The sequence below is a fragment of the Cimex lectularius genome, unplaced genomic scaffold (assembly GCF_000648675.2).
Source record: "Cimex lectularius strain Harlan isolate CLEC.00 unplaced genomic scaffold, Clec_2.1 scaffold42, whole genome shotgun sequence".
In the NCBI taxonomy this organism is placed as follows: Eukaryota; Metazoa; Arthropoda; class Insecta; order Hemiptera; family Cimicidae; genus Cimex; species Cimex lectularius.
The window spans coordinates 228,283-253,456 of NW_019392754.1; the positions used below are offsets into that span (position 1 = coordinate 228,283).

Sequence of the window (25,174 nt, forward strand, 5' to 3'; positions counted from 1 at the left end):
GTCACCCAAACCCCAACAATTACTTTTGTGAAATCTGCTTGGTCGTGAACCAGTAGGTTGGTTTTCATATTCATGATCTTTTAGTCTGTCAGACCTATTTCGGAAATAGGTCATCCTCAGATGAGAATTTTCAGGTCCTTGGGCATTTCCGACCACTTTGGTCTTCCTATCGATGCTATTATGTCCGATGTGTTTCAACATGTTTCCAACTTAACTGTTACAACGAGATTTTCTTTATTGTGAGAACCCTTTCTTAAATCTGAGAGCTGATATCTATGGGGTGACCTGTACTTTGGGCTATTCCGATCATTTTGGTCTGGATATTCATGATCTTTTAGTCTGTCAGACGTATTTTGGCATACTCAGGCGCATATTTTCAGGTCCTTTTTACATTGTAAGATAACTTTTATGAAATCTGCTGGGTGGTGGTCAGTAGGTTGAGCTTTTCCGACCAGTTTGGTCTTTATATCTTTGCTGTTGTGTCAGACAGGTTTCAACATGTTTCCATCTTCTTTGTTAAACAGAGATTTTCTTTATTGTGAGAATTCTTTCTTAAATCTGAGAAATTATGTATATTAGTCTATGGGGTGACCTGTACTTTGGGCTATTCCGATCATTTTAGTCTTGATATTCATGATCTTTTAGTCTGTCAGACGTATTTCGGAAATAAGCCATCCTCAGTCGAGAATTTTCAGGTTATTTTTATATTGTAAGATTACTTTTGTGCAATCTGCTGGGTGGTGAACCAATAGCTTGGGAATTGCCTACTATTTTGGTCTTCCTATCTTTGCTGTTATGTCAGATGTGTTTCAACATGCTTCCAACTTCTGTTAAATCGAGATTTTCGGGGGGCGTCGTTGGCCGCAACGGTTTAGGCGTTGACACGGCGCTCATCAATGTAAGGTAAAAGTCCCGGGTTCGAATCCAGCGGCCCTGCATTCGAACCCGACATACTTATAAATGGGCTTTTTTTCAAAAACACCGGCACTCTTAGGGTTTATATGATCTCTGCTGTTGCGAACCCTCGTAAAAAAAAATAAATAAATAAATAAAATAGAGATTTTCTTTATTGTGAGAATTCTTTCTTAAAACTGAGAAATTATGTATATTAGTCTATGGGGTGACCTGTACATTGGGCTATTCCGATCATTTTATTCTTGATATTAATGATCTTTTAGTCTGTCGGACTTTCGGAAATAAGTCATCCTCAGTCGTAAATTTTCAAGTCTTTTTTTATATTGTAAGATTACTTTTGTGAAATCTGCTTGGTCGTGAACCAGTAGCTTGGTTTTCATATTCATGCTCTTTTAGTCTGTCAAACGTGTTTCGGAATTGAGTCATCTTCAGTGGTGTATTTTAATCAAACCCTTTTTATATTAAATTTCTTTTTTTCAAAATCTGCCGGGTGATGAACTAGTAGTTTTGGACCCTTGCTGTTTTGGCCAGTCATATGTGTTCAGGCATTTCGGATTCATAAGTAGTACTTTTTGTTTAATATCGTTGTAATTATTATATTATGAGACAGTCAATGACCTACTTATTCTTAAGGGAAGGATCGAGTCGATTCAACAGACCTAAAGAACTAGGAAAAGTACAGTAAGCCTGGCTGCAGTGATTGGGGAATAAATGCAAAACCGCCTTTTTCTAGTATTCCCTTGTCATCATATTCGCTAACAGAAAATCGACGACGAGAACCACACAAATTTTCTGCATCTTGCTCAAAAGCCCATGTTAAAAGAAATAGCTTCAACCATGCACATTTCTTGGTTAAATGAGATTGAAAGTGCTTAGATTAACAAGTATGATGGCTGTCGACATTATGATCAATTGTAAGTTTTACTTATGTCATTCCTTGGTACTAGGGTTTGTTGGAAGTACCAGATGAAAACGGCCAACACGGTTCTCATCAATTGAGAATATTAAAACTTGCCACAAGTAATTCCATAGTGTTCGTGGTCTGCTTGTCCAATTAATATCTTTCAATTAATTAAGGTTTTTAGTTGAGATAAAAAAGTCAATGGCACGAGAGGGATTCGAACCCACGACCTTCGGCTAGATACGCCGCTGCTCTACCACTTGAGCTATCGTGACTTCGATCCACTCGGACACTAACTTCCCATCTCAACCCCACCTTTTCAATTTTCCCTCCTTTTTGCCATTTTTCAAATGTCGTGTAATCTATTTGATTCTCGGCGACAAATGAAATGGCTAAGGAGAGCTTTAGTGAATGTATATTTTAACTTATTAAATTCACTAGTTTTCGTGGTCCGCTTGACCAACTAATTTCTTTCAATTAATTAAGGTTTTTAGTTGAGATAAAAAAGTCAGTGTCACGATAGCTCAAGTGGTAGAGCAGCGGCGTATTCAGCCGGAGTCGTGGGTTCGAATCCTGCTCGTGACACTGAGTTATCTCAACTAAAAAGCTTAATTACTCCTCCGAGCCTCCTCCGAGTAAGACTTTCAAATTTGTTTTTATCACGGTTTCCGAGTGTTTTGGCAATGGTTCATATTATCGGGTGGGGATGGGCGGATCCGGATTCGTTCTACGGCCAGTTCAGGTCCGGTTAAGCAGCAAAGAACAAGGTGAGTCAAAATGATTTTGCAGATAAGAAATCCTAGACCCGGAAAACAACCCCATCCTCTCCAACGTCCAACCGGCGCGCCCCGAAACAATAGCCAAGAATTTTATTTGGCACAGGCCCGCTATTCCATAAATCACTGGTCTACTTTCGCTTTCTATTGTAACACGCTAAATATATTTTTTATAGTTTATTTTCGATGGGTTGGACCTAAATAACTGTTTTTGAGATTATCAAGGGAAATCTCATCATTGAACCATTATTGAGTGAACATAAAAAATTGAAAAAAAAAATGAGAAGGTAAAATTCGTGTGGTCAACTACTTCTAGTATTTTTAATATCAACCTTAGGACCCTTTCTTACATTTTATCAGTAACTTTGTGTTTCACAAATATCTATTGATTTAAAAAATAACTTCACAATTTTCTTTTTTCGTTTTTAAGGTGAAGTTTCGACCCTTAAGTCTAAAAATGTTCCTAGCTTGATAAACTGGTTACCTCCATGAAAAATAGTGATTATTTTACAATTATAAAAGGTTAAAAGTAATCATTAAAAATATGTATTCAGTATGATATATTTCTATAATAGATCTTTTAGATAATAGAAGAAAAGTATACTACAGTCACAAATAACCCCAAGAAAAAAAAATGTATTTTGTTCTTATCGCATTCGTCAATTGTATTTTATCCCATTTTCAAAATTAATACAAAGGAAATTTTAAATATTTTTGTTTATTTGGCACAAATATCAATAAGTTAAGATAAATGACACTTATATGCCATAATTATATAAATACATCATAATGCAACATATAAAAATCAGTACAAAACCTTACATACTAACTGGTAGCCAATGTAATAATAACACAATATGAATTATTTAATTTTATTATTAAAATGTATGTCAAAACGTACAAAAGTATGCGCTTTGCACCTGTTTCTGGTTGAAATTTTATATTTAGGCAGTAACGACTTTTTTCCCAATTTTGATTTACTTTAATTAATAGTTTTAAACTTGATTTTAACTGAGGGGGTGATAAATGGCTAAAGATGAAGATTTTACATTGTTACATTTATTTTTAACTTTTAATGTATTTAAGCGTAAAAACACAAGCTGAATTTAGCGTGAAATTAAAGTTTTACGCAGGAAGGTTAAAATCTTCGCTTAGCTTCCGTGGTAAAAGTTAGAAAAAATCCATCTTTTTTGGTATTATTTCATTCAAATAAGTTTTGTAATGACCATGTACGCATATAGGTTTTAAAGCAAATAGATCACATTAATTGTTTCATGAGATGCACCATAATTTAAAAAAAACCCAGGTTTCTCCTTTTCCAGCTATTTCTGTCGATTGCTCTGCTTTCTAGGCACCGAACGCAAACCCCCCCAGGACTCGATAGTCTATTTTTAATAAGGAAAAAACGCCCACGACCAACCCGACGAACTAAATGCGTGAATCGGGTTGAGCTAATTACTGAATTTCGACAGTAGACCAAGTCGAAAAAAAAAGAAGCTGACTTAAAAAAAATATCTATTTAATCATTAGCTACTTACTTACAGTGTTCTTTGGACTTTACGTGCCTTTACCTATATTAAACATACTATGCGGTTAAATCCTTATTAATCAAAACTAGTGAAATATATGCTCATTTTAGATAATGCACGTAGATTTTATTATTTATAACCCACAGTTATTTATAGTTATATTTAAATATTTATTAACTTTATTGGTTTTATTCACAATATAAATTAGTTTGATCCATGGAATATGCATTGGGACGTACTTCACTTTTTATTGTCCCATGAAGATAAGAAATAGTAAAGCATTTTATAAGGTATTGGTTGAAATGAAAAAGCCAGTGTCACGAGCGGGATTCGAACCCCAAGCCGAAGGTCGTGAGTTCGAATCCCGCTCGTGACACTAACTTTTTCATTTCAATCAATACCTTACATAAAGATTAATTAATTGAAAGAAGTAATTTGGTCAATATATGACTAAATATAATGGATTTAATAAGAAATAGTGACGTGCCTAATTGGATAATTTATTACGGACATAACTAGATATTAAAATAGGACCCATTTTAATAATAATATAATGTGACAGATTTTATTGATGATTGATTGATTGGTTCAAACGGTTTTGTACACTGTTGATTCCAGTGTTTCTTCGTGTCGAGTTGATTGTTTTTTTTGTTTTGTTTTTTGTTGAACTGAAAGCCGCATTTGATAGTATCGACCATAGAAGAATGTTTTTCAAACCTAGTAATTTTCGTATTTCGTCTTAATTTCTTAATATTTTGAAAGCTTGGTTTCCAGGGTTTTTTGTGTGCGCGGTCTAGAAGGGTTGTTCGAATTTTTTAACGTTCATTATGAGGTCAGTCAAGGCAGCTTACTAAGTCCATTACATTTTTCATTTTTTTACCATCTTCCGTTTATTCTGAAAAGTGATTGTCGAATGGTATTGTTAGAAAAACACTGATGTGTGCAGGCGATACTGTCATTCTAGCAGATAGGCCTTCAAAGGAAGCTGGTAAAAAATCTCTTCGAATCATATTGTGAACAATGGGGATTACGAGTCAATTTGAATAAATTTAAAATTCAGAAGAGGAGGTAAGTTGGGGTCCTCGAAATGTTGGCGGTTTAAAGGGGAGATTATCAAAGTGGTAAACCACTATAAATATCTGGGTATAAACTTCAATCCTGGTCTTGTTTGGTCCAGACATCTGGCACTGAAAGCGCCTGCGGCATATTTGGCAATAAATAAATCCTGGCATCAACTTATATCACAAGAAAGTATCGACTGAGAGTGAAATTTAGAGTAGGTACAGCAGTGTGTTGCAAGATATTGTGTGTAGGATGTCAGGTTTGGTGTTACCAACAATTTGACTCCGCTTTTTGTTCGGAAGGTCTTTCGCTTACCAGAAGCCTCTCCAGATTATTCAATTTAACTTGAAACTTCATGTGAACTCTTTTTTTATTTACACCTTGAAGTTACACTTTTCATTCGTTATTAAAACCCTTATGTCTTCTGTTGCAAATCTCTCCAGGTTAACGGCCATCTCAATTGTTGAAAAGAAATTGTCTTGGTTTGCTCACTGTCATGAGCCGTTCCGAAAATATGAAATAATGTTTTCTCCCTGTTTACAAAATATTTTAGAATGGGAATCTCCCTCTCATAAAACAAATTCCATGTTGCCTATATAATGAGACTTGCCATTTGAAAATTCATTCAACTACACATCGCTATGTAAAGAACAATCATTCCGTTGCCTTATTCGATTTTACTTATTTCATAAATGGTTTGCGTTGGCTATTTCAAATGCCATCCGAATTCGGCTCAGTGGTTTAGGGGAGGTCCTGGCGTTTGCTCTTTCTGCAACTCAGGTGCAATCGAAAATATTATTCATTTCCAGCTGAATGTTCAATCCATGGTGAAATCCGTCGACTCCATTTAGGCTGTTTCTTTTTGGCTAGAAATACCTTGAATAATTATTTGAACGATGGAAAAAACCCAAAAGAACTGATCTAATATACCAGGCACGCCTTTAATATTTAACTTATTGTTTTTTGTTTCCTGCATAGATTTCATTTCTTTATTTTTTATGGTGTAGTGGACTATTTCATAAAATATGCTAGATTTTTCTGTTAATTGTATTTATTCTAATGTAAATCAATTTCCTTTTTTTTTTTTTTGCTTATTTATATCTTTACCGATTTTATTTGTAAACAATGTTGAGTTTATATCTTCTTTTTTTGTATATTTTTTTCTTTACATTTTTCTGCTCATTTTTTATTCCTTTATTCTTGTTCATTTTGTCTGAAATTACGGTACGTATTACTACAGGAATTTAATTTTTAACTTATTGTTTTGTTTTGTTTTTTTTCTCCATAGATATCATTTCTTTATTTTTAAGTAAGGTTTAGAGGACTATTTCATAAAATATGCTAGATTTTTCTGATAATTGTATTTATTCTAATGTAAATCAATTTCCTTTTTTTGCTTATTTATATCTTTACCGATTTTATTTGTAACCAATGTTGAGTTTATATCTTCTTTTTTTGTATATTTTTTTCTTTACATTTTTCTGCTCAGTTTTTATTCCTTTATTCTTGTTCATTTTGTCTGAAATTACAGTACGTATTACTACAGGAATTTAATTTTTAACTTATTGTTTTGTTTTTTTTTCTCCATAAATATCATTTCTTTATTTTTAAGTAAGGTTTAGAGGACTATTTCATAAAATATGCTAGATTTTTCTGATAATTGTATTTATTCTAATGTAAATATTTTCTTTGGTGTTTGATCAGCCTTCTCAGTTTAAATATACTTTCCTAAAGGTAGATTGGGGATGAGGCCATGAAGACAGAAACAACATTTATTTTCTTGTCAAGCTTTCGGCAGAATATATCGCCTTCATCAGGACTTCGAAAAAAATCGTTATTTTTTATATATTTTATAAATATATGATATTATATTTATTACCTTTGTTTATCGAAGGTGGGCTCTACCGGCTATCCGTTATCTACACACATGTACCTGTTCATATAATATAACGATTTTTTTCGAAGTCCTGATGAAGGCGATATATTCTGCCGAAAGCTCGACAAGAAAATAAATGTTGTTTCTGTCTTCATGGCCTCATCCCCAATCTACCTTTAGGAAAGTATATCTAATGTAAATCAATTTCCTTTTTTTGCTTATTTGCATCTTTACCGGTTTTATTTGTAATCAATGTTGAAATTATATCTTCTTTTTTTTCTATATTTTTTCTTTACATTTTTCTGTTTATTTTTTATTCCTTTATTCTTATTAATTTTGCCTGGAATTACAGGTACGTATTACTACAGGAATTTAATTTTTACCTTATTGTTTTTTTTTCTCCATAGATATCATTTCTTTATTTTTTATTTTTAAGTAAGGATTAGTGGACTATTTCATAAAATATGCTAGATTTTTCTGTTAATTGTATTTATTCTAATGTAAATCAATTTCTTTTTTTTTGCTTATTTGTATATTTACCGGTTTTATTTGTAATCAATGTTGAGTTTATATCTTCTTTTTTTCTATATTTTTTTCTTTACGTTTTTCTGTTTATTTTTTATTCCTTTATTCTTATTAATTTTGCCTGGAATTACAGGTACGTATTACTACAAGAATTTAATTTTTAACTTATTGTTTTTGTTTTTTTTCTACTTAGATATCATTTCTTTATTTTTTATTTTTAAGTAAGGTTTAGTGGACTATCTTTTCAAATTGCTAGATTTTTCTGTTAATTGTATTTATTCTAACGTAAATCAATTTCCTTTCTTTGCTTACTTTTATCTTTCCCGGTTTTATTTGTAACCAGTGTTGAGTTTATATCTTCTTTTTTGTGGATATTTGTTTCTTTACATTTTTCTGTTCATTTATTATTCCTTTAAACTTATTAATTTTACCTGGAATTACTTGCAGGAATTAGTACAGGATTTGATTTTTAACTTATTGTTTTTTGTTTTCTTCTGCATAGATTTCATTTCCTAATTTTTTTTAAGTAAGGGTTAGTAGACTATTTCTTAAAATTTGCTAGATTTTTCGGTATATTTTATTTATTCTAATGTAAATCAATTTCCTTTTTTTTTTGCTTATTTTTTTACCGGTTTTATTTGTTACCAATGTTGAGTTTATCACTTTTTTTTCTTTACATTTTTCTGTTCATTTTTTATTCCTTTAGTCTTATTGATTTTACCTGGTATTACAGGAACGAAATATTATAGGAATTTGATTTTTAATTTAATGTTATTTGTTTGCTTCATAGATTTCATTTTTTATTTTAAAATAAGGATTAATGGACTATTTCTTATAATGTGCTAAATTTTTCTGTTATTTTCATTTATTCTAAGGTAAATCAATTTCTTTTTGGCTTATTTGTATCTTTACAGGCTCCTTTATTCTTATTAATTTTTATTTTATCCATTAATGTAAGTTACTTTGCATATTTAGGTTTTGCTTTCTTAATTTTATTTCATATACTTATAGTTAGATATATACTTTCGTATGCTTTGCCTTAGTTTTTATATTTTTCTATTGTTCTAAATATTATTAATGTAAATAAAAGTCTCTCTCTTTCTCACATACACACTCTCTCTTTCTCTCTCTCTCTCACTCACTCTCCATTCTCTCTCACTCTCTCTCTCTCTCTCTCTCACTCTCCCTCTCCCCCTCTCTTTCTCTCTCTCTCTCCCTCTCTCTCTCTCTCTCTCTCTCTCTCTCTCTCTCTCTCTCTCTCTCTCTCTCCCTCTCTCTTTCTCTCTCTCTTTCTCTCTCTCTTTCTCACTGTCTCTCTCTCTCTTTCTCTCTCTCTCACTGTCTCTCTCTCTCTCTCTCTCTCTCTTTCTCACTCTCTCTCACTCACTCACTTCCCTCTCTCTCTCTCTCTCCCTCACTCACTCACTCAGTCACTTCCGCCCCCCCCCCTCTCTCTCTCTCTCTCTCTCTCTCTCTTACTCTCTCTTTCTCTCTCTCTCTCTCTCTCTCTCTCTCTCTCTCTCTTTTATGAAAATATTTGGAACAATCTTGTTTACTTCATAACTCCCGTTAGCTACTGACAATGGTTTTTCATTATTGAATCACTTTTATGTAAACAGAATGAAAATACGATTTTTTTCCTTTGTTATGGAGAATACCAGTAAATAATTCCTTGTCGGTGCAGATACTCCAGAGCTAATATAATTTCTGATCGCTGAAAACTTTAAAAAAATAAATTAGAAAAAAATATGTATTGTTAAATTATGTTTGACCCATCATTGAAAAACGTACCAAGCAGTGTCTTCTAAAAATATCCTTTCCATTTCCAAATGTTTGAAAAGCACCACTTAGACTGAAGAATGAGATAGAGCTTTCCACCCGTTTGAAAAGCGAATATTAAATCTACAAGGAATGGGTGCTAAAAGAAAAAATCATAATTAAATTAATAAAATACGCAAAAAAAACAATAATAAAAAGTGCTGTGTCCTTGTTTCTCATGATGGAAGCCTTTTTGAGGTCTTTCATGGCAAAGATCATCCCGGCATCCCGGTGATTTTCCTCACTTGGAACCCCCAAATCTACCCTTACCGAGAACTTTCCTCAACTCGAAATCCTGAGGTCCTGTTTTCCCCAGACCATGGTTTACTGTCTGCTCTCATAACAGGACAGTTACATCATCAGAACTGCAATAATATCCATATTAAAATTAATTTTATTGTCACATAAATGACTAAACTATGTGAAGAAATATTATCATTCCAAAGATATTATATCGCTCTAGTTGCCATGCAGAAGACAGCGAAATGAAATTTACATGCCCATAACAAGATTATATGTTTCAGTAGAACAGTATAATCCAGCATCTGGCGAACTTTTGGTTAGTGTGAATGTTTACTCGGGCAGAATGAAAAGAATTTTTGTATGGTTGATATAAACCTTCAACAATTACATGTTATTATCTCTGCTTCCAGCTGGTTCCAATTAGCCATAAAAGAGGAGAACAAATCACAACATTGAAGGATTGTTTAACACCTATCCAAAATAAATATTTTTTGTAATTACTCAAAAAATGTATCAAAGAAATTTGAATGTCAGCAGCTTTTTTATTTCCTGATGTTTTTAAATTCATTTATTATTGGAAGTGTAGGTTATTGTATATTGTGTATAAATTTTGTTCATTTCTGACAATGGAGGGACTAATCTTCTAAATTAATAGATTTTGCTTTATTAACCATAGTTTATTAACTAAGTTATTAAGCCTTCTCCTGAACCTAAGTTAAACGTAAATCTTATAAATCAAAGTGTAAGTTGTGTGAAAGTTCCCCTTGAGTAAAGTTGTACACGAAAACCTTCCTTCATCTCGATGAACAGGCTTTTTAAAACTTTGGTTAAAAATTATCAACCCTTTGGAAATTTAGCATGACGGATGGGAATATTTACGCTTAGTTCGCGAACGGTCTGCTTTACGATTTTGTCCCGATGACAGCGGATTTTCCATCCTGTCAAAAAATGACTGACGTGACCAGGTGGCCGATCCGGCAAATCGCATATCTCGTCAAGATATCGGACAATGGTGAGAGGACTGACCCTGTCCAGGAAGTTAGGGGCCGCTTTGCTCTATTCACAGACGTGAGCCCTGTTGCGACCTTTCCGTATTATATTTAGTACCAGGTGATCCACCTCCACAACCGGCCCCGAAGGCTCGTCTTTCCTATTGTTTTAGCAGGACACCACGAGTGGCTCCCGGATCAACTTGTAGGTCAGTGGTACTGTGATTATCATCGAGAAAGGGTTAATTTTCCCATCGTAATAGAGATCAAACGAGTCGGTCCAAAAATGAGTCGAAGGAGTCTTAGAGCATTGGGGTAAGATATACTATTTATTTCTATTTAGTGTTTAATTTGTGTAAAACGCAAATATATAATTTGTATTCTATAAATATATAACAAAATCATAATAAAAGCTCCTATCGAATGACTTTAGTAAATTTTCCATTATACACCCACGTTTAATCATTGATAGCGTCATTACTTTTATGAAACAAGAAATACTCTAAGTTTTATGTAAAAAAAGAGATTTATATTTTATTTAGTATCATTTAAATCTTGGCTTCGAATTTTACTGAAATAACTAGCCTTTAAAGAATACAGCCACCTAGGTTCAACAGATTATCCTGTTCTTCAAATTTTTGTGTTGTTAATTAAGAAAGTTACGAATTACTAACCATCAAACTTTCTAATTGAACCACGAATTCTTGTCAATTAATTAATCTTTAATTAATTGAAATGAATTTATTTGGTCAAGGGACCACGAAACCTAATAAATATAATAAGCAAAATGAAGTATACTTCACTAAAGCTCTACGTGGTGTTTTCATATCTCGACGAGAATCAAATAGATTACACGACATTTGAGAAATGGCGAAAAGGAAGGAAAATTCAAAAGGTGGGGTTGAGAAGGGAAGTTAGTTTCTGAGTGGATCGAAGTCACGATAGCGCAAGTGGTAGAGCAGCGCCGTATTTAGCCGAAGGTCGTGGGTTCGAATCCCGCTCGTGACACTAATTTTTAACCCATTTACGTTTTCGAAGTCAACTGACCAAGTATCATCTTTCAATCTATTGATTATTCTTTCTAAGTTCTTGGATGAGATAAAGAGGTCCGAGAGGATCGAAGTCACGATAGTTCAAGTGGTATAGCAGCGGCGTATTTAGCCGGTGGTCGTGGGTTCAAATCCCGCTTGTGACACTCACATTTTTATCTCAACCAAAACTTTAATTAAAGATTAATTAATTGAAAATATAAAATTAAAGATTATATTTTTTACAAACTGCAAAAATATAGTTTGTAAAGAATGATGAAATAGTTAATATTGAGACTGCTAACCCACCGTTAATCAGGCTCAAATCCAACCTTCTAAAACAGAAATTTATCAACAACCTAGAAATTATGTGACTCACTTGTGATGATAACATAAGAACATTGAAAGATTGATAACTAGTCGACAATCACGCTAATAAATACCATCAATCACACTAAACATTTAAAAAACACATTAATTATCGACAACTATATACAGTTTCTATTTATTTTAAATAATAAAAACATGAAATTATCTCACTTTTCAGTTTAATTATAATACAATTAATTAAGGTTTTTAGTTGAGATAAAAAAGTCAATGGCACGAGCGGGATTCGAGCCCACGATCTTCGGCTAGATACGCCGCTGCTCTACCACTTGAGCTAACGTGACCTCGATCCACTCGGACACTAACTTCCCACCTCAACCCCACCTTTTTGAATTTTCCCTCCTTTTTGCCATTTTTCAAATGTCGTGTAATATAATAAAAAATGGCAAAAAGGAGGGAAATTTCAAAAGGTGGGGTTGAGGTGGGAAGTTAGTGTCCGAGTGGATCGAGGTCACGTTAGCTCAAGTGTTAGAGCAGCGGCGTATCTAGCCGAAGATCGTGGGTTCGAATCCCCCTCGGACTGACTTTTTTATCTCAACTAAAAACCTTAATTAATTGTAATAACGAAATGTATGGTGATTAGTGACCGTTAATTGATAATTATTCCGAAATCGTGGGATGCGGTCTGGTGTGATGGAGGTTTCAGAAAAACATTTTCTTTACCTTGCCAACGTTTCGATCTTTATTGAGATCATCTTCAGGGCCTGGGATTTACAAACATTGTTTACATTTCATTTGTAGCCGACAATCCAATCCGATTACACGACATTTGAAAAATGGCAAAAAGGAGGGAAAATTCAAAAGGTGCGGTTGAGATGGGAAGTTGGTGTCCGAGTGGATCGAGGTCACGATAGCTCAACTGGTAGAGCAGCGGCGTATCTAGACGAAGATCGTGGGTTCGAATCCCGCTCGTGCCACTGACTTTTTTACCTCAACTAAAAACCATAATTAATTGTAATAATTAATTGGTCAAGCGGACCACAGAAATTATTGAATTTATTTATAATTCTTATGTCGCTTCGCATCTATACTTGCTCCCTATATGGCGCCAAGAAATTTCGCTTTTCAACCACGTTTAACCATCGACGCCATATTCCTTCATCTTTCTTATAAGAAACAAACTATACAATAGTAGAATGTTAGAGTCGGTGATTTAGTTATTATGCCCTTCTGTTAATATACAATCACGCAAATAAATACATACTAACTTACAATACATATAAGGACATATCAGGCGACACTTCAATCATGTTCAACCACCAAATATGACGACTCTGTTTTCATCAAGCTTAACGGCTAATATAAAAAGAGTCAAAAAGACACTAAAAATACTTTTCATTTGAAACTGCTGTGACCGATTGACCCCGGCCCGACTTTTATTTGCCACGGTATCGGTTATAAATTCGAATTTATTTGGAGGAAAAAATTGTGAAAACGTTCTGGCCTCTCATGTATCTTAGGTAGCATCGAGGTAGGTTTTCAATATTCACGCTAAGAAATACTTTCAGTCATACTAGACATTGAAAACATACGAAAAACTTTGATCGTACTTTTGATACAATAGTAGTATGGTTGAGATATTTTCTCGAGAAATCAGAACAGGGGATCCAAAGGCATGTTATTATGATCAAGCACAATTCGCATACTATGGTACATTATTTGAGAAAATCCTCCATGCCCAAGACCATCCGCCATGGCTGGTAAAGTGCAAGAGTTACTGTAGTCTATATTCACTCTAATAAGTACTTTCATTTCAACCAAATCTTTGCATAAAAAGATTAATAAATTGAAAGTATTTTGGTAAGTAATTTGGTCAGTAGACCTCTAAATGTAATGGATTAATAAGTAAAACGAAGTATAACTTCACTAACAGCTCCCCAGGGCCACTTCATGTCGGCGAGAATCGAATCCTGTTTACACAGATTTGAAAAATGGCAAAAAGGAGGGAAAATTCGAAAGATAGGTTGAGATGGGGAGTTGGCGTCCGAGTGGATCGAAGTCACAATAGCTCAAGTGGTTCGAGCAGTGGCGTATTGAGCCGAAGGTCGTGGGTTCGAATCCCGCTCGTGACACTAACTTTTCATTTCAACCTAAACCTTACATAAAAAGATTAATTAATTGAAAGAAGTAATTTGGTCAATAGGCCACTAAATATAATGGATCTAATAAGTACTTCGATCCCAAGAAACTTTGAACGTATAAAAAATCGATTATGTACAACACATATAGAAGAAGATATTTTCTCAAAAAAACAAAAAAAACACTATGCTGTGTTCAAGCACGATTCAATAAATCCTTCATTGCCTTATAAATAAGCTATGCAACTATTTTAAAATAAGGCCGACGAGGAAGTCTATGAAAAGATCAATGAGGAAGTCGATATTCACGCTAATAAATAGTTTCAATAACACGAATCATTGAACAACAACTGCACAGAAGATGTTTTCTCAATCAAATCGACACAAGGGACCCAAAGCCTGGTTGCAGTAATCAAGGACAATTCTCATATCGTGTGGCATTTCTACAACCTCCCTATCAGGAGCCGAGGAATGGCACCATGTTCAATTTGGACGATTACATACTCTATTTTCATTGGAAAACCTCCTCATACAATATAACTAATCTAAGCACTAAACCTAAAGAGCGGTAGTTTTACCACATTTTGTGGTCCTCCGGGCCGGATTACGATTTGTTTCGCCCAAGTAGAAAAACGCACTGTATTTAACTGAAGTAAATAAAGACCTGTTTTTTTGGATGTATTGAAATTTTAAATTTAAATTTACACAAAAATACCTCTTATCCGTACTACTAAATAAAGCAGAGCTCGAATTTTAAAGATTATGTGGAGATCGTGAGGAGCGGTCTGGTGTGACGTAGGTTTTAGAAAAACATTTTCTTTATGGTGCCAACGTTTCGATCTTTATTGAGATCATCTTCAGAGCCTGGGATTTATAAACATTGTTCAAATTTTACAAATATATGTAGGATGTGAGAAAAAAAGGAAAAAATGAATTTATACAATGCTAGAAATTTTATATTTCATCGAAGTATTTGTACTCACTCAAAATACTTCGATGGAAGCTAAAATTGCTATCATTGTTTAAATTCATTTTTTTCCACATCCTACATGTATTGGTAAAATTTAAACAATGTTTATAAATCCCTGAAGATGATCTTAATAAAGATCGAAACGTTGGCACCATAAAGAAAATGTTTTTCTATAACCTTCGTCACACCACATCTCACGATCTCCTAATAATCATTAACTAATGGTCACTAACACCACTCAAATTTTGACATTAGTATTTTATATATTTGTTTCGTGTAAAATTGTTAGTATGACACTACAAGAATTGCATTTCACTATATGCCCTGAAGATGACCCGAATAAAGGTCGAAACGTTAGGGAAAAAATGAAAAAGTGTTTTTCTAAATGCTTCCTTCCTGACTGTTCATCACATCAGCAAATTATTGAACAACCGGTCACTAAAACACACACTCAAATTTTAACGTAGATTGTTTGGAAAAATAGAAGACAGTGCAGGTTAAAACGGTTCGCTTTACTTTCAATATTATTTACCTTTAAAAAAAATTTATTACCTTAAAATATTTTATTGTTTTAAACGGATAGTTTCCTGTTCTATGAAAAAACATAACCTAGTTTAACCGGATATCTCGTGTGTTCGGCTTGTAGATCGTGGTGCTAGGTGTGCGGAGTGGGTTCTTATGATCCAATTATAGAAAGGCCTCGTAACGCCAAACCATTGGCATTTCTTCATTGGAAACACCTGTGAAATAACTCTGCTCGACCGGACCGAAAAGGTTCGACATTTTGACCAACATTTTGCAAACATTTTTTCAATACTACAATGAACAACCTATTCAGGCTTTGTTTCAATTATTTCGAAACTCTATGGCCATTTTGAACTTTCTCAAAGAATAAATTAAAAAAATTTAATTTTGACTTGTTGGAGAATATTACAACATGTTTATAAACAGAATAGTTTACAACAACGTTTTGTTTTGGATCAAAAAGCGTTTTGTTACACGAGAGATAACATTATTGATTTTTAAAGCATGGTTCAGTTCTTTTGCTGATATGGTCTAGCAAAAAAAAAATAAACAAGAAAAACCCAAGATAGAAATAAGTTTTTAAAAAACTGGCCGGGTCGATTTGCAGTCAAAATAAAACGGCTTTAATACTAAATTAATTTACCGCGAGTGGATATTTGTCAACTTCTGGCATGTGTTCATTTTCCTAATTGGAAAATACATTAAGTTCAATTTGCTCTAAGCGAATTACACATGGCTTCTGCTCTCAATTCTATCGTACAAAATCTCTAACTGAAAGTTTAAAATTAACAAGTGATAAAATATTCATGATTAAAATATGCTCAATTCGACTTGTACCATTGTATAATTCATGCGTTTAAATTTATGCATAATTGTATGATAACACGGTACTAAAACCATGGTGAAATATGGCAGTAATAAAATCCAAATGTTGCGCATAAATACTTTGATACTATTCTGCGATAATCTACATCGGGGAACGGTTTGAGCGTTAATGATATTCATGATCATGCTGATTGCCCTTCTGCTAACGCTAGTTGACAATTAAAACAGATTCTTGTGATTTATGAACAACAGAAACATGAAAACCCTTAAGAAGTTTGATTGGTTGATTCTCGCTTGTATATCAAAGCTTTGTACAAGGAAAATAAACAATTTCTTTAGTACTCGGAATATTTCACTGCCTACTTTTTGTCTTAGTTGATAAACTAAATTGTAATATTTTCGGAGGTGTTTCAATATAATTAACCCAAAGCCTCGTTGCTGTGAAGTATAATTCTTATTTCAGGTACTACAAGCTCCCTATCAAGATCCAAGGAATGACACGCTTCAACCATGTTCAATTAACACGATTACGTACTTTATTTTCCTTCGACAACATCGTCATACAAAATACTTAATCTAAGAAGTGAAATAAAACAATTTAACAAATTTTGTGGTCCTCCGGGCCGGATTACGATTTGTTTCGGCCAGGTAGAAAAACGCACTGTATTTAACTGAAATAAATAAAAATACTTTTATTTATATGACCTGTTTGTTCGGAAATATCGAAATTTTAAATTTAAATTTACACGAAAATACCTCCTATGCGTACCACTAAATAAAGAAGAGCTCAAATTTTAACGATTATTTGGAGATCGTGAGTTGCGGTGTGGTGTGACGTAAGCTTTAGAAAAACATTTTCTTTGTGGTGCCAACGTTTCGATCTTTATTGAGATCATCTTCAGGGATTTATAAACATTGTTTAAATTTTACAAATTAATGTAGAGATGTGGAAAAAATGAATTTATACAATACTAGAAATTCATTTTTTTTCACATCCTACGTGTATTTGTAAAATTTAAACAATGTTTAAAAATACTTTATTTTCCTTCGAAAACTTCCTCATACAAAATACCTAATCAAAGAAGTAAAATAAAACAATTCATGTATTAGGAAATTTTGTAGTCCTCCGGGCCAGATTGTTACGATTTTCTTCTGCTAAAGAGAAAAACGCATTTTATTCAGCCAAATTAATTAAAAATACGTTTATTTATTTGACCACTGTGTCTGAAAATATGGAAATTTTAAATTTAAATTAAGACGCTACACAGAATAGAAATCATTATGATCAAAGTTAGGATCAATCCGACATGTAACATTATATAATTTATGTGTTTTAAGTTATGCTCAATTTTATGATATTGTTGTAGTACAATTATGGTGAAACATGACGGTTATAGGTTTTCTGTGATAATCCACATCGGAAAATGGTTTGATCGATTTTGCTATTCATGATCATGCTGATTGCATTCTGCTAATGTTAGTCCACCATTTAAAAAAAAAATCTTCTATTTTCTTGTAATTTATGAATAACAGGAATTTGAAAACTGTTAAGAAGTTTGATTTGTTGTTTGCATTTGAAAACATACGTTGTAAAATAAAAAATAAAATAAACAATTTCTTGGGTTCTCTAAATATTTGACGTGTCTACTTTTTGTTGTTTGGTAAAGTAAATTGGAATATTTTCGGAGCGCCCCGGTATAATTTCAGCCCGGTGAGCTAGTTGAGATAGTTTCCACTTAAGGTTGAGGTTGAGTATACACAAGAATCTATTTTTATACGATTAACGATCAACAGATGTTCATAGCCTTAGTGCAAATTTACATATTGGAAAAGAAAAACTTAAAAAAATGCAAAAACATCAAACGTCATTTCTCATCGTTTCGATCTTTGTACATAACAAAGCGGTAACAATAATTATCACACGTGTAAAACTAGATTAAAAGGTTCATTAGTCGAGATGAGCCGTTTCGGCACAAATGAGGATGAAGTGGGGAACACTATGGATTCTCGGGTTTGTTTGGCGGTCGGACAAAGAGCCATCTCTAATTTGGAGCCGGCCCAGCTTTGGAAATGTGAGGAAAGTAGTATTTCTGCTTTCGTGATGGTGACTGAGTGCCAATTTGGCCAAGGTCGACCCTGTCCAGTGGGATTGTTTAGGATTTGAAACTTCATTACGGGCTTAATGTCTATGAGGCCTTCATTAAGTCACCTTTTTTAGTTTTAACTTTATTTTAAAGTCTTTCGTTCAGATGTAGAAAAATCTGCCATTAGTGCTAAAGTGAAAGGGTGATGTGGATACTCTTCGCTCTAATGACCAATTCGAAACCAGTACGATGTGCTATTTTGTAACCTCTTTTAACATTGAACATCTTTAAATATTGATTTACTTATCACATTTTAGTTTAACAGCAGCGTAACAGATAACAGAGTGATCATCTACGGATGAACCAACTCGCGAGAAAGCTGAAAGAAGAACTGGCCAAACTTAGGGCTGAAATGTACAAACAATATACTACTTCGCTTTCCAAAACAGACAAGTCTTTGTGGCACTGTACACGTAAGATCCTACGATATAAGGACCACACGCCTCCTATACGTAGTAACAACGCTTGGGCAAAATCCAATTCCGACATTGCTAAATTGTTTTCAGAGCATCTTTCCACAATTTTTACTGCACACCATGACATACTTGATCATGACCATCAGCTTAACATTGAACACGACTTGAATGTCCCCTTGCAACTCTCTTATCCTCCTAAAGCATTTACTCCATCAGACATACGACACACTATTAAACAACTACCTTCACGAAAAGCTCCCGGTTATGATCTAATTACAAAACAAATATTACAAAATTTGCCCCACAGAAGCTTACTATTCTTAACATACCTGTACAACGCTAGGACCACATATTTTCCATTGCAATGGAAGTTCTCTATAATTGAAATGATTCATAAGCCAAATAAACCTTCTGATCTTCCAAATTCCTATCGACCCATTAGTCTCCTTTCTACCCTTGCCAAAATACTAGAAAAACTACTTCTCCGACGATTACTGCCAATAATTGAAAATTCTAATATTATTCCAGATCATCAGTTTGGGTTCCGCACATTTCACTCGACAACTCAACAATTACATCGTGTTGCTGACAATATAGCCTCTTCTCTCGAACAAAAACAACATTGCTTGGGTGTCTTTCTTGATTTAGAACAGGCCTTCGATCGAGTCTGGCACTCGGGTTTGCTTTGGAAACTGAGGAACATCCTCCCTCATACGTACTATCTTATACTGAGATCTTATCTGACGGATCGATTTTGTCGAGTCCGTCAGGGAAATGAATTCTCACCTTATGCATAAGGGCGGGTGTTCCTCAGGGAAGCATACTTGGCCCTTTTCTATTTTCCATATACACTGCAGATATTCCTACACATGTTGACATTTCGACACACACATTCGCTGATGATACAGCGATTCTTACACGCAATTCGGACCCCTCAATCTCATCACTCAACACTTACAACAACACCTGAATGAATTAACAATATGGTTCACAAAGTGGAGAATATAGGTAAACCTAACAAAAAGCACACAGATCAATTTTACCTTACGTAAAAATGTCTGTCCTGCGGTGAGTATAAATGGAATTCCATTGCCTACCACTGACCTTGTGCGTTATCTTGGACTTTTCATGGATAAACGACTGACTTGGAATCCCCATACAAGACTGAAAAGACAGCAAACAAACCGACGTTATAAATTGTTAAAAAGACTACTCGACTCACGATCAAAATTAATTTACAAGACAATGATTAGACCTCTGGGCGTACGGTTGTGAAGTGTGGGGCTCAACCAAGGATTCCAATTCCCAGCGTCTCCAATCAATCCAATCTAAAATTCTCCGTCAAATTACAAATGCTCCTTTTTACGTTTCAAATTACACTATCCATAAAGACCTACACACCCCGTTTGTACACGAACTCATCAAAACTCGATATAAAAAATGTCACTGAACACACACAGTAATCTATTCGTACGAAATTTATCACTTCCAACCCTACCTGAAAATCCTCCAAGACGATTGAAGCGAAACTGGCCCCGAGACCTTCTCATTGAGTGGAGAATGAACAAAATATCAGTGAGAAGGAGTGTTAACACTGGGCAACTTCTCCTACAAGAGCCTCAAATGATAATTCAACATATACGAACATATTTACTTAATACATCACTTGTAGTTGTAAATACCAAATAAATATAATAAAAAAAATTAAAAAACATTTTAGTTTCTACTAATAGATTGAGAAAGGAAAGATCAAAATGTTAGCCAAGACACGATAATCTTTAAGCTTTAAAAAAAATCAATTACAACAGGTGTTTATCCCAAGGTGTAGGTTCTAGTCTTCCAAATTCTCCTCTGGCATAATTACCGGTGAGTGCATATGGCTTGGGCCTAGTTGGGCTAAGTTAGGTTATGCATGGTTAGGTAGGTTGGTTAACAGCTGAAGTTAGAAACTGGTTATATTAAGTTAGGTAAAGTTTTGGATGTACATTTAGATGTAGATCTTCTGGGTACGTAATATACTGCGCTCTTTGAGAGCTGTTGAATCCCGTTTTGTACTATAGCACAAGTGAGTCCTAATCCATCGAGGCATTTGATTACTAGGTCCGGTTAAAATTGAATTTCTTCAAATTCGGTGAATTTCTTCTAAGGTTGTACTTCCTAAAGCACTTCCTCATGCGGCGATTGTACTACCACATGTACTGTGTAAGTGTGTTGATGTCTTCTGTGCTTTCTTGCAGAGTCTGCTCGTCATCATTCCGCTCATGCCCTGTTTAATTGTACCAATGGATTTACCAGTTTTGGTCAAAGTTTTTTAACTATGAGTTTACTATGTCTATTGCTTGTCCATTGCTTCTTTGTTTATCACGACCCATTCTGACAAGAAAAAGTTTATGTTTAATAAGCAATTTTCAATCAGCAAATTTTAAATTTCGCCGTTACCGGTCATTTTGGTTGCTCATCCTCGCAGGGTTGATCTGGCGTTTCGGCATTTCGCCATCTTCAGTCTATGTGACAAAAGAAACAAGATAGCAACCAAATTGATTCATAAACATCGAATTTCAACTTTCCACCCCGCAAAGCCGGTGAAAACGTTTATTTATTGGAATCGACTTTCTCGATTTCTGAACGTTTTGTCTATTTGTCCATTTTTCTCATCATGTTCTGACCATTTCGTTTTGATTAATTTTGTTTATTTATTGCCTCCTCTTCCTCTCTTCCTGTTTTTCTTCCGTATATTTGACATGCACCCTTCATTGACATTTGTCGATTGTTTTATTCGTCCAGGCTTTAATAAATTTTCCAAGCAAGAAAAATTTCATTTTTATACTGCTTTTTCCTTCATCATTTCAGCAAATTTGTCCTAAATTTTTCGTTTCATAAACCGACTGGTTGATTTCCGACATTATTTTTTTTTAACTCAGGTAATATTTTTGTAACATTCTTATACGATTCAAGAAGTATAGCTGTGTATATTATTTTTCGAATTGTACCCTCCTACTCCAAGGATCTGAATTTTTTTGGTGCTGTTAAATTATGGTTAAGAAAGATTTTGATGGAAGCTCTTTTAGGTCGTTGTCAATTTTTTTATTTTTGAAATGGTCTCCTTTTTCCATACATATTCCTTATCCCCTTTGTTTGTTTCTTTATATTTTCTTTATTGGGTGTTTACTTTGCTTCTTTATCGACTGGGTGACCCTAAAAAGGGGTAGTTATTAGTGAAAGTTTCAATTAATTAAGGTTTTTAGTTGAGATAAAAAAGTCAGTGTCACGAGCGGGGTTCGAACCCACGATCTTCAGCTAGATACGCCGCTACTCTACCACTTGAGCTATCGTGACCTCGATCCACTCGGACATTAACTTCCCTTCTCAACCCCACCTTTTGAACTTTCCCTCCTTTTTGCCATTTTCAAATGAGTGGATCGAGGTCACGATAGCTCAAGTGGTAGAGCAGCGGCGTATTTAGCCGAAGATCGTGGGTTCGAATCCCGCTCGTGACACTGACTTTTTATCTCAACTAAAACCCTTAATTAATTGAAAGATATTAATTGGTCAAGCTGACCACGAAACTAGTAAAATTAGTGAAAGTGTTGAGCTCTGAGCATTCGGTTAAGTGGGAGGTCACCTATGTATCTTGAGCTGTCGTCTGAGCCCGTGGTGGATGATGATGAGCCAAATGGTAGTTAAATCCGGTGCTGTTGTACCAAATGTAGGACGTTTCATATCCATGTCATATTTATATATATGTATTAAACCTTTCTTTCATTGTTTTCCAGAATGACGGAGAGGAGGAGGTTTTCCAGGCCGAGGACGAAGGTCTATGACGCCAACTACTCGCTTGGTGAAAACTACTACAAGTCAGCGATCGACGGCCTCGACAGGAAATATGGAAAGCTGCCGACTGAGACCCTCGAGGCTCCGAGGAGACCCGTCTCCGTCGGAGACCTCGACACGTTAGTGTCCTCCCCAGTCCACGCCGGAAGGAGCGACCCTCTCCAAGACGCGATGGACGAGGAGATGGCGTCCACCCTGAAAAGGATTCAGAAAGCTAGGATGGCGGCCGTTCCTTCCGCCGAAGAGGGTTTCGAAAACGCATTCTTCAACAGGCGAGAAGAGGTACTCACATTACATATTCAATGTTATTTATTAAAAAACGATTGTTTTATAAGGTGAAGAAACGCTACGCGGAAAAAATGCTGGAAAGCGTCGGCCTCAACGGGTCGCTTTTGGAACACACTGAAATGACAAGGAGGAGGAAACCTGTGGATTTCGACGTACCTGATGGTCCGAAGGTAATCCACTGTTTATCAAATAACACACTAATATAGACTAATCCGAACACCGACTTACGAGAAAAACTTAAAAATTTGTTCATACCTTGAAAGACTACTTAAGCTCTAACTCCTCGAATCGTTTCTAGGTTCGTGGAATGCCACTTTCAATGATTAAAAAAATTGCAGTATGTATAAAGATGCAATAATGATTATAGTCAATACTTTGTTTGTATTTGGTACAAAACCACTTTTACGGAAGATTTGTAATATGCATCTAGTTTTTGCATTTGTTTTTGTCACTAAATATTAATTATGCTTTCATAAAAACGCTTAAAAAAATCATCACACGCATTTGAACTAATAAACAAAATATCATTTATACTAGGTATTTCATATTAAAATATCTACAGCCACGGTAAAGAAGTAAACCGAAAACTTTACTTTTAGGAAACATGCAAACTAATAATAATTTGTTCGGATAAATATATATGTGGAGCATAGATTGCAATGAGGTACAGAAATTTGGATTATTCGATTTTCTACTAATTTTAAACCAAACTGTTCAATTCGTCGGAAATTACCTGTATTGAATTCTTAATTAAAGCCAGCGTTCTGCAAGGGAGTATCCAAGGACCAATCCTTTACACAGTTCGCACCGCTCCGACTTTTTGAATTTTTTACACCCCAAGAGCTGAACCACAACTTTTGCGGACGACACCGCAATCTTTCTTCACATTATGACCCTATACTTGCCACAAAAGCAACCCGACGAATGAAATGGCCACGGATAGCTTTAGTGAAATATACTTCATTTTGCTTATTAAATCCATTAGGTTTCGTGGTCCGATTGACCAAATAAATTATTTTCAATTAATTAATCTTTAAGGAATCTGTCGCCAAGAATCGAATAGATTACACGACATTTGAAAAATGGCATTTTGAAAAAAGGAGGGAAAATTCAAAAGGTGGGTTTAGATGGGCAGTTGGTGCCTGAGTAGATCGAAGTTTCGATAGCTCAAGTGGCGTATTGAGCAGTAGGTCGTGAGTTCGAATCCCGCTCGTGTCACTGACTTTTTTATCTCAACCAATATTTTATTTAAAGATTAATTAATTGAAAATAATTTATTTGGTCAATCAGACCACGGAACCTAATAGATTGTATTCATGATGGTATAAACGCATATCACATCTTACATGTATTCGTATAATTTAAACAATTTTTATAAATCCCAGGCCCTGAAGATGATCTCAATAAAGACCGAAATCCCGCACGTGACACTAGCTTTTTCATTTCAACCAAAACCTTACATAAAAAGATTAATAAATTGAATGTAGTATTTTGGTCAATAGACTACTAAATATAATGGATTTAATAAGTAAAAGGAAGTAGATGTAGATGTAATATTTCAGGGTATGGTATACTGCGCCCTTTAAGAGCTATTGTATCCCTGTGCTCTGCCTAAAGCACATGGTGAGTCCTATTTCATCAAGAAACTTGATTAATAGGCCCGGTTTCAGTGGTTGTAGTTTTTCTATGGTCACATTGTACAGCCCAAAACACTTCCTCCTGTGGGCTAATGTAGCTCCGCAGTTTGTAAGTAAGTGTGTTGGTGTCTCTTCTGCTTCCTTGCAGAATCTACATGTGCCATCTTGGATTATTCCAATTTTCTTTAAATGTCCATTTAATCTACTGTGTCCTGTCAGGAATCCTGTTAGGATTCGCAGTCTATTCCTGCTTCCTTTGACACATTCTGTGATTTCTTTCTTGCCAAACTTGGTTAGAAGATTCTTGGATTGTCTATGTCCAATAAGTGAATTCCAAAGTTCGCTCATTTTCTTTTTGTCCTTCTGTCTGAGATATTCGTTAATAGTGTGTATTCCTATTCCACAGAAGAG

General features: G+C 34.6%; 1 protein-coding gene across 4 annotated transcripts in view; it reads left to right on the top strand.

The window, feature by feature from the left end:
- The first annotated feature begins 2,489 nt into the window (after positions 1-2,489).
- The window catches only part of LOC106673921, a 30,816-nt gene continuing 8,131 nt past the window's right edge, over positions 2,490-25,174 (top strand). The window contains exons 1-4 of one of the 4 annotated variants that reach the window (XM_024227294.1): positions 2,490-2,583; positions 22,781-23,120; positions 23,174-23,296; positions 23,425-23,463. In XM_024227294.1, coding sequence (XP_024083062.1) covers positions 22,782-23,120; positions 23,174-23,296; positions 23,425-23,463 — 501 coding nt within the window. In that variant the 5' untranslated portion in view covers positions 2,490-2,583; position 22,781. Of the gene's footprint in view, positions 2,584-10,809; positions 10,950-22,780; positions 23,121-23,173; positions 23,297-23,424; positions 23,464-25,174 lie in introns of those variants that run through there. The other 3 variants (XM_014406310.2, XM_024227295.1, XM_014406311.2) reach the window with 3 other exon arrangements.